Below are 15,625 nucleotides of genomic sequence, written 5' to 3'. Positions count from 1 at the left end.
AACCAGATCTCACTCTTACATTCCACTGAAATTTGAGTGAATTGATATTGGATTCTTCAACAAGAAAGAATTGCACATTTTAAAAGAAAAATCATGACCTAACCTAAATAACAAAATACAAATACAAATACTTGTTTTTTTTTTATATATATATATATATATATATATATATATATATATAAAAAATAGTAAAAATTACACATTTGGGCACATACAGAGGGTGAATTTTTTCTGTTGCTTCAAAAAGTTGTCTATATAGCCATGTAAGACTGACAAAAAAACAGTGTTTGTTCCATATCATAACTCATGATGTAAGCTACATAAAACCTATGACAGGTGACAAATCCAAAGCTTTCTACAAGCTGTGCTGCCCATGAATGCTGGTACAAAAACGTTTTATTTTTCATCATTACAATGGGACTTACGACAAAACCCAAATCATTATATCCAAACAAACACAGGGTGATTAATTCTGAGGCAAGAACGGTGAAAAATGTGTTTGCAATTTTCCTTTAGTAATTGGCAGCTCTTTCTATCATCTGCTCCCCCCTTCTTCCTCTCCCATAGGTGGTAATCAACTACTCCATAGTGAAGGGCCTCAAGTACAACCAGGCGACCCCGACCTTCCACCAGTGGCGGGATGCCAGGCAGGTCTATGGCCTCAACTTCGCCAGCAAGGAGGAGGCGACCACCTTCTCCAATGCCATGCTCTTCGCCCTTAACGTCCTCAGTGCTCAGGATGGAGGTGTGTGTTCCCTCAGGGCATGATACACAAATTTCCTATAGAAATGAGCACATATGGAAAAAGCCTTAGGAAGCCTGTTATGAACAGTTTCCTTATTTTAGGAGAAACCCACAGGCTCATTATTACCTATTACCTACCTGACCCTTAGCCCCATCTTACCTCCTTCTGGAGTATCAGATCGGCCCCTAGCACTCATTTGGTTAATTCAAAAAGCAGACTTGGTTCGCATCACCAAACATGGCAGACATAGCTTGGGAAATTTCGTGTCAGCAAATAAAATGCTTGTCATCATTCTCATGAAGGTCATATTTGGAACAAGAGAACTGTGTTTTGTTTTTTTTAATGAAAAAAAAGAGAGAAATTTCTCTGAAATTTCAATTTTTTCAAATTACTGTAAGAGATGGTAGTCGATGCAATAGTTTAGGAATGTAGCCAAATATTAATGTGGCGCATATCAATAATGCAGTAAAAAATTGAGTGCAGCAGGCCACTGATGGATGCATGATCATTTAGACTGCTGGTGCTCTGTCACACATCTTGTCTTAAAGTGTAGCTACCAGCTTCCTACCTCCCTCATGCCATTACAAAATAAATATATTTTTTTGTCTTAAACTGATGAAGTCATTTCTCCGGCCATAAAGCAACTGCGGTTGTACAATTTCCACATGGAGATCGAGATGTAGTGTGTGTGGCACTGAAACTGAAACTGATCATTGGAAGAGGTACTTGAGCTGCCTGCTAAAGCCCCATTTGAACATGATGACTTAAATATTTCTTTATTTTAGAAAGTTTGCAGCTGACCATTGACAGACAGCATGCTTTCCTGTAGTGTATAGATGTTTAGGATTCAAATATCTTGCCTCCAGACCTGATGATGATGAGGATTAGGAGATGAGTCATCTGATTTTGAAGGTGACGTCAGTTATTTTTGATCTCTTGAAAGCCTAAATCTTTTTCAAATCTGTTTATGAGCCTGTAATTTGAATGAAAATCTGACTGCGGAGATTTTCTTTGTTGAGAATCTTTGTTGCATTCCATCCCTCTTCTTTCTCCTTCACTTCCTGTCAACTATCCTATCAACTACACTCATGAGTCGCTGACTATAAATCAGCTTCATCTTGAGACCTTGTCCCCCTCTATATGGCACCTTGGAATATAAGTGATGACACAGCCTCCTCAGCAAATGATGACTGAATGGAGATGGTCACTTACAGTGTAGCAGCAACCCTTTGTAGAGTGACATCTGTTGTCGAAGCTCAGTTAAAAATTGTTATGGGTTCATTCCAACCAATCACATTTAAGAATATCTCAGTTCTTTAATCAACTATAAACCTTTGACATGCCATTGTAGAACAAACACAGGTGTAATTAATAATGATGGTATGGCAATCTTATCCTCTTGATTTCTGTGTGTGCACGAGTATGTGTATATATACATGCAAAAAGAGAGAGGCAGGCAAAGTATAAAGCAGGGAGTGATAGAATTAGAGACTGAAAGACAGAGTGAGTATTGCAGCTTGCCGGTCATTCCTTCAGCGGCAGCAGCAGTGTGTCTCCCCCTGCAGTCCCCTCAAGCCTCCTAATTAGAATGAGTCATTGAGAAGATCTCCCCTGGGTGCCATGCTAAAGAGCAGATCTTTTCATCTGCCTAATAACACGGGATAGGGAACAAAAAGGCTCAAGTGACAACAACCAGGTGCAAGTGCACAAATACACAAGAGAGGGATACACATACTTGACAGATAGATAGACTGATAGCCTCAGTGTTTCCACCTTGCTACGATACAGCAGTGACTCCAGCTGCTTGAGGAGATACAGTGTGCGCACATAAACACTATCTCGCACACACTTCAGAAAACACGTGAATAGGAGCTTTCATGTTCATGCATGTGTGAATGAGAGAGATGGTTGGTGGGTTGTTTCCTATTTTCACTCCCCCGCATGGCAAAGAATATGATTTTAAGCACAGCAGTGTGCTCTAACCGATTATACAAGACACATTTACACCTTGTAAAGCAAAGATCAGAATGATGTGTGATTTCCCTTACACTCTAAGCAGGTGTGCCGACACCCTCTAGTGGTAAGGAGGTCAAGACCTGTACAATACTGAGATTGCGGTAGATATGACAGGCAATAAACTCACAGAATAACAGTTTTTGGGAGTATACCCATGCATGTTTTCTTTAACAGTGTCAGTTGGAAAGATATTTCTTTTCACCATTAAGTGTGAAAAGGCCTGTTTGTGATACGCCAACCTTGTAAATTCTGCTGCGGTGATGAAATTAATTAGAAATAATGTTTGATGATCAGTAGATAAAGACAAAAATAACAGTTTCTAGGTTTGATGATATTTTTTAAGTCATAAATGAAGTTAATATTCTAGAAATGTGTTGGTGACAGCGTCACCAAAAGCATTTCTTTGTTTTCTATTTCACATCATTCCATATTAAGTATTTGTCCAGTCAGTTTTATTGATATAATGCCAAATCATAACAGAAGTTAGGAGATTTGTGGTTGTTGATTGTGTGATGGGCATACAGTATGTCACCATTTCACACAATTCTTCACAGCAGGTGGAGTTGTTATGGAAATTTTGATTTTGAAATTCCCATTGTTATGACCCCTTTAAGGATTTATTGTCCATGGTAGCTTAAAATTTAGAGTTCATTCTCGAACCTGGAAAGTAGTTGACAAAAATCTATGGATTTATTGAGAATGATAATAATCTCCAACTTCAGCCATATTCTCTGTTTGTTTAAGTTTAAAGGGCTTGACCTTTTTTTGTCCAATTTTTGAGTGACATTTTAATATGGTAGCTCGTTGGCCAATCCACATGTACAAGGCTCACTCTGAACCAGAGATACGTGTGGATCACCTCGCTGTAACATTTGTGTGTAAGCTGCATTAGGCTGCGCAGCCTACAAACAAATGCGACCTTTTGAAACATTAACCGGAGATGCTCACTGTGCTGCTGCTGCCTGGAGGTGCCGATTACAAGAAGATGACAGATGATACTGTGGCTGGGTGGAGGAGGGGAGAAAGGGAGGTGAGGAGAGAGAGATAGGGAAGGCGGTGATGGAGGGGGAGGAAGACGAGGAGGAGGAAGGGTAGCTGAAGGCGAGAGATGTTCAGCAGGGAGTGGGTCTGTCACTGCCTCTGTGTCTGCTACAGCCGGTTCCTCTTCTTCAGCATGTCATGTAGGTAGCAAAGCTCTGTGTGTCTGTCTGAATCTGAACTTCTGCGTGGCAATTATTATTACAGTTTGTGTGCGTGTACTTTGAACTTTATTGGTTGCAGTGTCCGTTCCCACAAGTGTGTGACTCACTGATTGGACAGTTAGTGCTGCCATCAGCTGGTATTATAATTTTGATAAGTGAAGGCAAAATTCACTCAACAATCATTTGCCAAGGAATTTAAATGAGCCCAACTTCATCTTGTATCGGTGCTATTAAATGATTAATCCCCTCAGATCCAGGGCCCAAATCAAATATTCATTGTCTCAACCATTAAAAATATACAGTTCAAAAATCTGACTTTGTCCTAGTAACCTAGTAGCCAAGAAATGCAAAAAATTTAACATATAAGTTGCAAGGGGACAAAGCAAGACATGATACCAGACCTGTATGGCAGACAGACAAAACACGATGATGTTTGACCTGAGGGCAGACATGACTAACATACACTACAGTTTATATGCCCTGTTGTTTTGCTTAGAAGATACCAGAACACTAACTGGGCTTAAATTGGCTTTTAAATATAACACAAAACTGGACAATGGACAATGGACAAAACTGTTGGAGATTTAGGTAAAAGACGTGTATAATTAAAATATTAGAAACCATTAACACAAAAAATCCCCTTTGAAACCTTTGAAAGATGTGGTATGTAACCATTAATGTGGACATGAAAATATAATAAATACTTGCATTGACAAAAACACTTCATGCAGTCTCGTTCCTACAGTTAAATTTCTTATTTGTGGAAAATAAAATCAGGCCTGAAACAGTTAAATGAAAAAGTACTCAATAGATAAATGATAGCTAACATAATCATTATTTCTAGCCCTGTGTGCCACAAATAATGATATAGAAACAAAGTTGTAATCCGTTTGCATGCCTGTGGTGAAACATTGTGTTTGTGCTATTGTGTGTGTTTGCGTGTACTGGATGAGGTATTTGATAGTAGGCATGAGTCTGGTCTTTTGTAGTCCTGTGTTATTTTTGGGTTTCTGTTACTTGATCAGTGGCAGCCATTGGCACCATCGGCAGAGAGTCACTTCCATTAGAGATGTGAGCAGTGGAGAGTATCGCCAGTGAGTACTGACCCTGAAAAGGGCCTGACTGTGTAGAGCTGTAAAACGGTAGTGTAAAGGACACCTTTCATTAGACAGAAGGGTTACAGGGTCTTTGGAAGCTGATCCAAATGAATCAAATTAATGTTTTTGTATTGTACTCTTTCATAACAAGTCTCCATTAGCATTTAGTAGCAAAGAACTCGTAAGTCAACAAAATAAGTGTTTTCACTTCAAGGTTTCACCTTTGTTCCGATAACTTTGTTCCTGTAAAAGACTTCATCACATTTTTCAGTTCCCAAAAAAGGCCAATGGCAAGGCATGGATGCGAGCGTAAATTCTGAGCCTATTTTCTGAAGTTGTTCTCATGAGGAACAATGTAGATTAACATTGTCCCAGAGGAGTTCAGTGGTGTGGAAACATTCACTGATAACCGATGATGCACTCTGATTTGATTGTACTCCCTGAGCTGACGTCCTCTTGTCCTTATCTTATCGTGTCTTAAAGTAATTATAGTCCCTATCTGACTCGCTATCTGCAGGTCTCACTTGTGGTGTTAAACGGATTACATCGCAAATTGCTTGTAGCTCATATCACATCATAACCAAGAGGTGGAGATACTAGAGAGAGTCACAGATCTTTGATTGTCAGCCTCCGCTCCTGTGATCTCTGTCCATCAGTAAACTGACTTCAGGTCTATTAACACAAAATAGTCCCAGCTGATTTTGATTAAACCAGGAGGGATGATGCATTTTTGCGCTTTTAGATTATTTTCAAAAAATGTCCCAGATTGCCCTAAAAGGTACAGTATGGTGAAAAAATGGTCAAAAATCTCTCCTGTCTGTGAAATTGACCCCAAGAACAGATGCTAGAACATCTTCAATGTGTTGTCCGAATTTCCTCTGATTCCAATTAAGTACTGTCTGCTTGTAAAGAGTAGCTCAAACCCTCTCTGCTTTTACTTTTCCTAACACTTAACCCACCAGCTTTGTGTCAGAAAGTGGCTTTTCATCAAAGAATAATACTCATGGGTCTGTGGTGGATTTTTTTATGTGTTCTTGTGTGTGTGTTTGTGCTCAGTTTGGCATTTAGGTGAATTAAACATGTCAAAAGAGACAGATACCCAGACAACGGTGTGAGAGCACGTGTGTATGAGATGGGCATATTGTTTTCAGGCAGTACTGAAAATAAAATTGAGCTTCATGTATCCTTATTAAAGCAATGTGGGTAACAGGAGTAAACGGAAGAGCTGTTTGATGGCAGGTTTAAGCACCTCTGTCTTATAGCACTGGATTATGTTCTACTTGCCTTTGATAGTAAAAGTGAATGAATCAATTTATGTTAGTTTACCTAGAATGAAGGATTAATATGCCTTTCATTGCACATTAATCATTATAGAAGAAAGAGGACTTAATGATCAAATGCTGTTTAATTCCCTGTCATTTGGTAGTTAATTGTCTTGACTGGCACTAATTTGAATTAACATTATAAAGCTCATAATGGATTATGGAGGACAGTTTAACTTTATCTGTGTCTCTTTATCTCTTTCTCTGCTTTCATTTAGGTCCAGCCGTCCAGCGCCAAGTCCAGAATGGACCGACTTCAGATGAGATAGAAGCTCAAAGAGCGAGGTAAAATTGATCAACTGAGAAGATACTGCTGAAATGGATAGTGTGTAAAGTGTTTAAAGAAATAAGCTCTAAACACAACGCTGATATGGCAAACTTGTTGGCAAACAGTTGCTTATTTCACACATCCAGGAGATATGGACCAACATGAGCGTTCATTTGAAGCCAGGCTTTTGTTCACGTGGAGCATGCAAGTCCAATATTCATTCTCAAACACTCACTCATTAATGCTCAAGCACTCCGATGTGGGAGCCCTTCACCGATAACAAGAAGCTGGTTGAGACATTAGGTTTTCAAGGCCTCTTAGTAAGATAGGAGTCCCAGAGGCAGGCAGTGCAACACAAGCACAGGAGTGCATTCAGAGTGACACTCCAAAGACTGAATTTTTGAAAAGGTAAAAGATTCTCTGCTAAATTTGGAGCTTCCCACCAGTGACATTTACTATCTGCTTACAAAATTTTTACTGTTGAGGCTTCTTGTATTTCAGTGCAGGTATGATGGCTTGTTCAGGACATTTTATTGAATTATCTCCAAACCAGTGGATGAACTGATAGTGGGGTTGGGATTAGGGTAGAAAGTGCAGTCCCATGTGTCTGACAAACTGACACACAGGGAGAATATGGACTGAAGCAACTTTAGTGACTTTTATTCCTTTTTTTTCTTTCATCCCTCTCCTTCCCTTAATACCTTCCCTGTCTCCCTCACAGGACTAACTCACATGGGTCAGATGAAGACAGTGAGCTTTAAAAATGGCTCAAGGGTCTTTTTTCTGAATCATAGTGGCAGACTGAAGGATCCAAAATAATGGACGAGTACTATTTAAACGATGCTTCAGGCAGTTTTCAGGGCTTACTAAGCAGCCTGCATTTCTTCCACTGTGGCTCCTACTCCTCTTTCCCCTTTAGAGACAGACTCAGGCAGAACTAGGTCTTTGTTGCTGTTTTTAAACCTGTTTCAGCTCTGCATTTTGGTTCATCCAAATGCCAAATGCCAGGGCTTAAGAGAACAAATATGATAGGAGTTACTGCTCTATCTGATCCCATTTCTGCTAAACTGTACCTCTGGCACAAAGGATTACAGCTGTGATTGTGAGGGGAGATTTTCCCCTCACAATCAGGTTTTTGGGTGTGTGTGTGTGTGTGTGTGTGTGTGTGTGTGTGTGTGTGTGTGTGTGTGTGTGTGTGTGTGTGTCAGCAGACGCAAATTAATTTGACTGAGCTCTCTCCAGTGGTAGCGAGGCAGTATTGCTTAGAAGCTCTGCTCCTGCTGTGTGTGCTGCTGTCACATCGGGGAGGTTGCTGGCTCAGCACTTCAACACACAGCTGGAAAATTCCACTTCCTCTCCATGAGCTGTCTCCTTTCTCTCCTGAGTCGTGACATACATATGGTTCTCACATCAAAGACAGAGATGTGAGGGAAGATAAGGAAGGTTCATTGGGAGCAGTGAGGAGGAGAGTGGAGATGGACGGAGATGAAGGAGAGAGTGGGTTTGGAAAGACAAAGAGAAAGATGTTTGGGTCATGCTGTAATGGTAAAAGGGAAACTGCAGCAATGTCAAAACATTATTTGAAATGTGGAGACAAGTCACTTACTTCAAGGCATGTTTAGTCTACAAACTACACAAATAAAGGCTGCCTGCAGTTTAGTGACAGAAACAGAAAATCATCCCACCTGCCACAATTTAGATGCAATTTTGCACAAAATAATGAAGCCATGGAAACTAAGATTGCTCTTAAAAAGCAGCAAGTTTAGTAGAAAGTTGAGCAACCCGAGGGACAAAAATGAGTCATTTTGACTTCCAGCAGCTGCTTCAGCAAAAACGCTCTGATAAACCCCCTGTGTACTACCTGCCCAGCACGGAACAACAGACAAGTAAAAGGAGCAACTAGCTAGTGAACATAGTGGAGCATTTAGCAGCTAAGGAGCCTGATATTTCCCTCAGCAAGGAGTCCAAACAAGAGCTAACAGGAGAACAAATATTTGACTTACATTCATCAGGTGAACACAAACATGACTCCAAATGAATGTTAATGTGTCTTTGTCTGCGCGATGTGTGAATAGGACACAGTTTCCTAACATGATATCAAATACGGTGATAATATGTCATTGTTGTGTGGCCAAAAACATCAGCTAATACTGCTTTAATCAATCTACTTTCAGAAACAGTTTGCGAAAGCTATTGTAATGTGTACTGGAAAGAAATTAATTTATCTTATATGTGTAGAAACTATTTAAGGCAGAAAAAATATGAGAAGACTGTTCTCCACTAGCTATAAAAAATCAGAAAGAAATAAGGGGAAAAAACACAAATCAAATATGTGGAGCTTTTATCCTCACTATATTTAGTGTTGTTTGGTCACAGTTGGTGAAATCTTTTGAAATCACTACGCTTTGGGCTTGCTGACATATGAAGTTTCCAAGTGCGGTTTTAAGGCAGAGGGACTTTTCTCTGGCTGCCACTGTCAGATTGTTGGCTCAACTATTCCTTTAGGCCAATAAAATGACAGAGTCACTGATAAGATGGGGCATTTCTGATATTAAGCGACCAGCTGTGTTTCCTTCCTGTCCCCCTTAGGCAGATGATCGAGCAGCAGCAGCAGATGCAGGCACACATGGAACGGGAGCGACGGTCCTCGAACTCAGGTAATCACATGAATTGCAAAGGTCAAATGACATAGTTAGATAGTAAAACTGTTTTCTCATTTACAATAAAACATGTTTTCATCCTCGTCCAAGTGCATCTGAACCCATATACATACAGGTCCATACATATGAGTGCAGGTACATACAGTATAAACCAACCTGATTGAGTTTTCTATATTTCCACATGTCACAATTTCCCCCCAGGTTCTCCTTTCCAAGGCCACCCTGCTGTGCTCTCTGTGGCACCACCAGTAGTACCTCCCCCAATGAACATGGGTGGGCCTCCTCCCCCTCCACCACCGCCAGGACCTCCACCACCTTCAGCAGGGGCACCCCAACCTCCTCTCCCACCGCCACTACCCATAGGTGGAGGGAGTCATGGGGAAGAGCCCCCTGCACCAACGGGACTCGCCGCTATGATCGCTGGAGCCAAACTGCGGCGCGTACAAAGAGTGAGACACCGATTTATCCTTGTGGCTTTGATGTTTTGATGAAACTTCTCCAAGTCGCTCAGGATATAAGTGAATTATTTCTACCAAACTTGACTGGCATACTTGAAAGGTTTAATGTTTGTACGTATCAGAAAGTAACAAGTAACTCTGGACTCTCCACTCCTCCACATCTCTCCCCTCCTCTCCCCAGCCTGAGGACAGCTCTTCGGGCGCCAAAAATGATGCCAACCGAACGAGTGGAGGGAGCGGAGGACTGATGGAGGAGATGAACGCTCTGTTGGCACGAAGGTCAGAACAAAGAATGACAAAACCACAAAACCATTTTACATCGATATCCTGCAGCCACGTTAGACAATAATTGGTCACTGAAGCCTTTAATCAATGTGCAGTTCAGGATTCATTAGTTATTATTATTATCACGCTAGTTAAAAACTATTGACATTCATGGATTTAGATTAAATGCATTGTTCTTATTCGAGGCTTCTTCTTTCCCCCAGAAGGAAAGCAGCTTCAGAGAAGCCTGAGGACAGCCAAAATGTGAGTGAATGGAAAACAGTGATGGTTTGAAATTCCCGACGCTACTGCTCACTGTCTGATTTACAGCGGTAATTAGGATAATGACCGTGGTGGGGAACATTATAATGTTGGTAGTGATTAGATGAGCAGGATAATGATAATTGCTATTTTGTTGTGTCTTAATTTGAATTATTTGAATGGTGATTAAAAAAAACACAGTCATAATGATACAAGAAACCTATTCTGTTTTGAGCAGACGGGATTAATAAATGCAAAATATCATGACTCAAATGACAGTGTCCATGATTAGGATGATGATAATGATAATTTTAATGGTAGTAGGGGTAGTGATGCTCATTGATTCCTCTGTCTTTTTTTAAGGATGACCCCAATTCTCCGTCACCCAGCACCCGGGGTGGACAGAATGCCACAGGTGGGGAAAACTAAGCACAGTAAACTATATTACAACCATGCAAAGTGTTTTGTGTTATATACTGTAAGCGGTTTCTATTGTGTCAGTAAAGTCAAACATATAGACGCACAGACACACACGCAAGTCACAGTGGAAGAGAAGATCTTTTACACGCTTAACACCAGGCAGGCCTATTTGGATTGTTCTGCTCTGTATCAAGGTACACAAAACTTACTGTACGTATCAAGGGAGTTTTGTCGTTAGAGAGCAGGCATGGTGATCCTCCATGATGCAGTATAATGAAATTACCAGGAAGAGGTAGATTGTTCCACGATTCACACTTATTCCTGAAAACGTCGGTCAGGTGTCCACATTGTTGATTAAAATATGCAGCTACCACTAGACACCAATTTCACTACCAACAGCAGAGTCAGAAATGCAAACCACCCCTGATGTAAACATGTATGCATGTACTTTACACATGTATTACCTCTTTGCAATCTGTCTAAATGTACATCTCTCAGTCAGTCTGTCCTTCTGTCTATCTGAGGTTCTACCCTTTTGAAATAGCAGTCAATCCCTGCTGGTTATTCCCTCTAACTGTGCTCCTTTGTTGTATAGATGGGGCAAAGAAGCCGTGGGACCGAGCTAACTCTGCAGACAGGTCAATGGTTTCAAGGTGAGAGCTTGAAGCACCACAGCTCATTGGATATGTCTGTGAAGCAGAACAACAGCAGTGAATCTAATGGAGAATGATTTTTTATTGTGCAGGGTACGGCCCGTGGGGAGTGGCAGTGACACAGACTCATTAGACCTCGATAAAATGAAACAGGTAAAAACAACAACAACAACAACAAAAAGACGAAAAGGAACAAGCAAAAAAAAAAAAAAAGCCAGAAATTTTAAATAACTCTCATCCACCAGCCAAAATGTCGATAAGGCCTGTGTGCTTTAAAATCTTCCTCTTGTTTTTGCATGAGACTACTTTGCTACATCATTTCCCAAGAGCTAATTTGGACAGGAAAGAACTGAACTTGAACTTTTTGCTTTAAACATTTGCTTCCTATGCACAAAGATTTCCTACAGTAAATAAAGAAACGTGTGATGTATTATGTATTATGAGTTATTCATTTGTTTGTGCTCCACCAGGAAATCTTGGAAGAGGTGTTCCGTGAATTGCACAAAGTGAAGGATGAAATCATCGATGGTATGTTTAACTTCCACTTGAAACACTAAAGAGGGATAATCAATCAACAGTTAGGAGCATTGTCTCTCTCCTAATTTATGCTAATGAATGTTTAATTGGAAATCTATCCAGTGGGATGGTGGGAGTTAGGTAGTTATGTAGACTTGTGACCACTAGGTTGCACTAGAATCCCAGAAAACTGAATATTGTAATTTCATCAAAGCTTACAATATACACCGATCAGACACAACATCAAAACCAGTTAAGGGTTTTAATGTTGTGTCTGACTGGTGTATGGGCAAACAGCAAAAGAGTGGGTAGATAGATAATGTATTAACTCTCACAGATATGAACAATATACTGTAAATATCTTGGGTAATTACACCATTAATTCGATATTTTTATTACCCGATTAGGTAAAATGTGCCAAACAACTCACTTGAATGTTTGTCACATTGCCATGCCGGACAGCCATTTGTATTATATATTCTGAACAAATTAATGAATAATGTAGCCAAACTGATTTTCCAGATATAATAAAATTACCCTTTGAATGAGCTGAAAATAGTATATGTTAGAGTTTATTCATGTAGGCCTAAAAACTCCTAAATAATGTCAGCTGCTTTTCTGAGATGAGCAACATTACATGAACTGGCAAATATTATATTTGATTGTAACATGTATATTTAAACAATATTATATTAACAAAGGATGGCAGATTACAAAATAATCCAAATGATTGAATAAATATTATATTATTGTAACTGTAACACATACATTTATACAATATTATTATTAAAAGATATAATAAATCATGTTAATTGAATATTACATTATAGAGACTATAGAACATATATTAGACATAGATTTATACAATATTACTTTAATAACCAATCTTACATATCAAAATGATTTTGGACATAAATAAAAATAACCAATTTTGTATAATCAAAATTTTTAAATGTCCGAAAATACTGACCAAAAAAAAAATCATATTGTGAAATAAAAAATGTATGCTCAACACAATTATTGACACCTTCCAATGAATTTAAATTAGATTTTCAAACAAAATAAAAAACAAATAAGACTCACCTGTGCTAAATTTTCACTATTCAGTGTGTAAGGGGTACTCTTTGTGTATTATTTCACTAAGTTTTGTTTTTTTATCTTCTTTTGTTCATTTTTTAAATATTTTGATTATACAAAATTGGTTAATTTGTATTTATTTCTGAAGATATTCTAAATTCTGTACTTAAAATTCAGGGATGCCTATAATTTCAACCAGGACTGTATATTAGACATATAATTATACAGTAGTATGATGAGATGTCATATTTCAAAATAACCATGATAATTGAATAAATAGCAACTGTCAGTTTAAACATGATATAAAATAATGTTGACTCAGAGTGTAATAGCTTACGCAGAATACTTACTCAACTCGTCAAATCTTCAAATCTTCGTCCACTCTAAATTTCTCACTTGCAGAGGTCAGTTTTCAATGAGATTTAGGGGTACCAAATTATGGAATGGCTTTTCCCAATTAGGCAAAAAACTGTTCCTCCATAAAATGTCTCAAAAGATGCTTAAAAGACCATTTAACTGTTGTTTTTTAACTGTTTTCCCCATGTGTTGTTGTCCATGTATTCATGTTTTATTTGTTTCACTCATAGCGACATGAGTATAATTACTAATTTTCATGAGTCGATACAGGTGTATAAACCAATGTCCCCCTCACAACTCTAACTATTATTTTACCATCACTTGTGTGTAGTTGTATTGTTTTCTGTATGTTAATTTTGTGAAAATCTAACATTACTTAGGTGGAGGCTTTAAATAAGTCCACTGGGCTTTCTTCCTATCCATGCACTGTGTATTATTTCTTATTTCTGTAAATTTTTTAATTTGTGCATAAATAAATAATAACAAAAAACTAAAACTAATACCTTGGGTTATCATATGCAAGTCAATATAGCATTGACTTGCATAGGATAGGATAAAATAAAAATGTTTATTGCATTGTCAACCCATGTGCTATAGAGGGGCCTTTGTATTTTTCTTTGTTTATTATTAATAATAAATACAATTCTATTCCCAAAGCCATTCCATCTTTACATTTTCTTCCAATTTTCATATCATCAATCAAACCGCTACAGTCAACCTAAATGTGTTCCTATTCTTTCTCTCTTCACAGCCATCAGAAATGAACTCAGTCGAATTAGCACGACATAATCTTTAAGAGCCACTCCCCGACATGAACCACCTTTTCGAACCATTTCCCCTGAAGCAGCTGCTGTGGCCCTGAGGAGTAGGAGAGGTCAGGGACGGAGGCCCTAACTGTGATATCTACTTATCCTGTTCAGCTGTGGTGTTGAAGCAATGCAGCAATGTTGGTCTAACACCTCAGACATGTCTGTGTAACTTTGGTTTGTTTGGAGAGAAAGATGTGAATGGGGCAAACTCTCGCACTGATTACTCTGATTTCGTAACATTTTTTGTCTGTTCGTCAGCCCAGTTTGCCCCTCTTTCCTCAGCCTAAAGGAAAACGGATCAAATTCATATGATATTATTTGTTTTGCTTTTTTCATAGGTTTGTTTTAAATGTTTTTTTTTTGTATTATTACAATCATTTTCATTATTATTACTATCATTTTTTATGATTGTCAATGTAATGTTAATATGAGTAGTAGTAGTGTAGTGAGTACAATGGTAATAATGAGGAAATGATAATGAGAATATGATAGTAACAATAATGTTGATAATTATTATTGCACATCATTTTAATGTCAGCCTTTTGTATTTTATATTGGTTCTTTTCATTTGGTTTCATTTTAGATACACTTGCAAGCACATCCAAATTTTTTTCTCATCATATGACCTGGAAAATTTTTTTAAAAGGTTTTTTATCCTTTTCACCAACACAGCTATGCGTGGAACCATGGCAGAAAAAAAAAAAACAGGCTCAGACCTGAAACCAAGGGTGGAATAAACTTCTTTGGATATTGCAATCGTATTAAAAAAAAAAAAATCAAATAATACACCAGAGTATTTGTGATCATGTTGTTAATAAAATGTTTATTGGCTGCAAGGATATGGTAAAGTATTGTTCATTTTATTTTCTCCTTTTATGACAAAGTGCTTCCTGGTTTGAGAACAAGAAAAAGAAACGCACTAAGTTTAAAATGAATTCAAATAAAACTGTGAAAAATGTCTTGGATAAATGAGGCCATCTCATTCCTTTGCGTTTGTTTGGGCACTACTTTTGATGCCTCTGTGGTTCTTTTGTCTGACTTCAGTTTTTCTTTTCAGGTAGTTTCTTTTACACAAAAACCTGTTTTTATTGAATAGGTGCCATAAATTACAGCAAGTGCAGCACAGAGAAGTGCAAAACATCTGAGCTGTTTCAGTGCAACATTATTATGTTATTAAAGCGCTGCACACAGTGTAGGATGCTGTTGTACTAAACTGCCCTGCAAGAATATTTGCTAAATAGATGCAAAAGATAAACCCAAAAAATCTATTAATATAGTACAGTTTATTTATGTATAATTTCATTTATTTACTGGGTATTCATTAAATTATTTATCATAGTTATCCGTATAATTATTTCTTGTGAACTGCTTATAATACCAATCAGATTCAGTCATAGGTGTGTGACAGACTTCACTGTTAGTGAAAACAAACTCCTGAGAAAAGTATTAGCCCACACAAAGCCCAGTAATGACTTTTAGGTTTGATAGAAAAAAGAAAAT

The 15,625-nt window shown here is 38.3% G+C and overlaps 1 protein-coding gene across 2 annotated transcripts in view; it reads left to right on the top strand.

The window, feature by feature from the left end:
* evlb (Enah/Vasp-like b) overlaps positions 1–15,083 on the top strand; it is a 45,676-nt gene extending 30,593 nt beyond the window's left edge. Inside the window, exons 3-13 of one of the 2 annotated variants that reach the window (XM_040124469.1) lie at positions 568–745; positions 6,601–6,667; positions 9,240–9,307; positions 9,512–9,759; positions 9,950–10,047; positions 10,260–10,296; positions 10,657–10,708; positions 11,309–11,366; positions 11,459–11,519; positions 11,837–11,894; positions 14,068–15,083. In XM_040124469.1, the coding sequence (XP_039980403.1) occupies positions 568–745; positions 6,601–6,667; positions 9,240–9,307; positions 9,512–9,759; positions 9,950–10,047; positions 10,260–10,296; positions 10,657–10,708; positions 11,309–11,366; positions 11,459–11,519; positions 11,837–11,894; positions 14,068–14,105 (963 nt within the window). In that variant the 3' untranslated portion in view covers positions 14,106–15,083. Of the gene's footprint in view, positions 1–567; positions 746–6,600; positions 6,668–9,239; positions 9,308–9,511; positions 9,760–9,949; positions 10,048–10,256; positions 10,297–10,656; positions 10,709–11,308; positions 11,367–11,458; positions 11,520–11,836; positions 11,895–14,067 lie in introns of both variants that reach the window. The other variant, XM_040124468.1, reaches the window with a different exon arrangement.
* Positions 15,084–15,625: the final 542 nt, after the last annotated feature.

Source organism: Xiphias gladius, chromosome 4, assembly GCF_016859285.1.
Source record: "Xiphias gladius isolate SHS-SW01 ecotype Sanya breed wild chromosome 4, ASM1685928v1, whole genome shotgun sequence".
Lineage (NCBI taxonomy): Eukaryota > Metazoa > Chordata > Actinopteri > Istiophoriformes > Xiphiidae > Xiphias > Xiphias gladius.
This window is presented reverse-complemented; position numbering and strand designations above follow the sequence as displayed.